This window comes from Amphimedon queenslandica, unplaced genomic scaffold, assembly GCF_000090795.2.
Source record: "Amphimedon queenslandica unplaced genomic scaffold, v1.1 AMPQUscaffold_8008_Cont20045, whole genome shotgun sequence".
Classification (NCBI taxonomy): domain Eukaryota; kingdom Metazoa; phylum Porifera; class Demospongiae; order Haplosclerida; family Niphatidae; genus Amphimedon; species Amphimedon queenslandica.
In genome coordinates this window covers 1-2,315 of record NW_003551712.1, presented here as the reverse complement: position 1 = coordinate 2,315, position 2,315 = coordinate 1, and the positions used below count along the sequence as shown (strand labels likewise).

The 2,315-nt window shown below is 35.9% G+C and overlaps 1 protein-coding gene across 1 annotated transcript; it reads left to right on the top strand.

The window, feature by feature from the left end:
• Nucleotides 1-75: 75 nt before the first annotated feature.
• On the top strand, nt 76-2,308 carry LOC105315798 (moesin/ezrin/radixin homolog 1-like; the record flags this gene model as incomplete). The annotated part of the gene is made up of 8 exons (XM_011410547.2): nt 76-210; nt 282-362; nt 424-859; nt 1,409-1,526; nt 1,571-1,693; nt 1,749-1,850; nt 1,990-2,079; nt 2,128-2,308. Coding segments are annotated over exons 4-8 (607 nt in total), but the record flags the coding sequence as incomplete, so codon positions are not given.
• Between the last annotated feature and the right edge of the window lie 7 nt (nt 2,309-2,315).

The window sequence follows — 2,315 nt, the reverse complement described above, 5'->3', positions numbered from 1 at the left end:
GAGGTACATGTACATGTACATGCACAGTACATGCACAGTACATGCACAGCACATGCACAGTGCATGCACAGTACATGTATCACTGATTGATTGTATTTGTGGTTCCTCCAGGTTATGCAGTTCAAGCCACCAGAAGATGTTGATTTGAATCAGCTCTTACTGTCAGACGAGGAAGCTGTCCATAAAGCTCTGCACAAACTAGCAGAATCTGTAAGGGCCTGGCTCCAATATTTTACTACTTATTAATCTCTCTCTCTCTTTATCTTGATGTAACGCTGTAGGTCAGGGTAAGACATCTTCCACTTTTCCCTCCATTTGAAGATTATGACAAAGTTCACAGAGGAAATGTGACCACAGGGCAAGTAAGTAATGTTATTCTCATGCAAATTAAATTAGTTTAATTTCTCTTTTTCTTTTGCCTAGTTTAAGCGTGTCTTGGATGATTTGAGTCTGATGCCTCACCTAAGCCAGTTTGAGTTGAACCTGATTTGTCTCAAGTTTGGTGTCATAATAGGAGGAAGACATGACATCAATTATAATGCTTTCTGTCTCCTTGTTGAAGACTATGCTCAGACCAAGTGGAATGAGCAATAGAACATCTTGTGTTGTGTACATGTACATGTAATGTATTCTATAGTTGACAATATTATACGCACGTGAATACACGTGGGTAGATTGCTGACCACGCCTATAAGGTTGGTATAAGACAACCCATTCTTCCATTCTCCATTTTGGCTGCTCGCAGTCCTCGACTATTGCTTATACTCGTTCCTGGTCTTGCTGTGTGTTAGGGATAGTTCTCCTCCTTTTCATACTACCCAGTTAGTGAAGCTAAAGTTGTGAGCAACTCGACAGACAGGTGAGAATGAACCGCACCTCTTATACATGTAATGCTAAGCATGCTAAGCTTGTATTCAGATCGTCTCTTTAAGAATTGGCTCATTTTAAAATGATCATAACTTGAAAAATTTAAGTTGAAACGAGCTCAAACTTTCTACATAGCATAAGTACATCAATATGTATCAGAAAATGTAATTAAAATTGGGGGTGATTTCGGAGCCATTTTTTGGAAAAAACCATGGGCTATAGTACAGGGAATTTTTCAGAAATTTGGAGTTTTTTAGAAATGGTCATAACTCGAAAAATTGAAGTCGGAATTGGCTCAAACTTTCTACATAGCATAAGTACATCAATATGTATCAGAAAATGTAATAAAAACTGGGGGTGATTTCGGAGCCATTTTTTGGAAAAAACCATGGGCTATAGTACAGTGAATTTTTGAAAAATTGACCAATTTTTTAAAATGGTCATAACTTGGAAAATTTAAGTTGGAATTAGCTCAAAATTTCTACACAACATAAAAGCATATCAGAAATATCATTTACTATTTCCTTGCAGCAATCCCAAGCCACTAAATGGAGCCAGAAAACAAAGACAAATCAATGAAGGAATATGAGGAAGAAATAGAACAACTAAAGACGTTGAATGAAACGTTACAAACTCATGTTGATTTAAAAGAAGTACAGGTATGTAATAGACTTGTGTATTGGTTTTAGGTGGCTTAATGTAGAGTGCAGTTTACAAACAAGACTTTGAAGCTGAAAGGAATGACAGGCAAAGAATACATGAAGAATGTGAAACTCTTAAAACAAGAATGGAGGAATTATTGGCACAGCATGAAGCTGATAAACAAGTAATAGATATTAATGAGCACTGGTGTAACAATTCAGTTATTATGTACATGATAGATAATAAAGACTCAAGATGAAGAAATAAAAGTTTTAAAAAGACAGCTTGATGCTTCCATTAGTCAGAATCAAGAAGATAAAATGCAAGCACTAAGAGACGAAGTTAGTCCTTACAGCCATGAAATTGATAAATTTACGCATGAGCAACTTTGCATGCATCCAAGAGTTACAAATAAAGTTTTCAAAAGAAGTAAAAATTGAAATTCACATTGTATCTACTTTCATCCTGTCTATGTTATAGAAAGAAAGTCTTCTGAAGGCTTACGATCAAGAAAGAACAAGAGCTAATAGACTAGAGGAACAAATTGAACTAATGAAAGAAGCCAATAATGTAAGAATTACATACAATGATCATATTAACTTTACAGTTTATGATTAGATACAAACTCGCTCAAGGAGAAGCTATTCTTATTCCTCGTCTCATCATTACGATTCCTTTCCATCTGACTCTGATTCTTTTTCTCCTCCTCCATTTGCCCATCAATCAGTCGGTGATTCTTCATATTTTCCTTTTAATCTGACCCCCTCACCCTCTCCTCACATCAGTAAAGAAGAAATAAGCCAAGA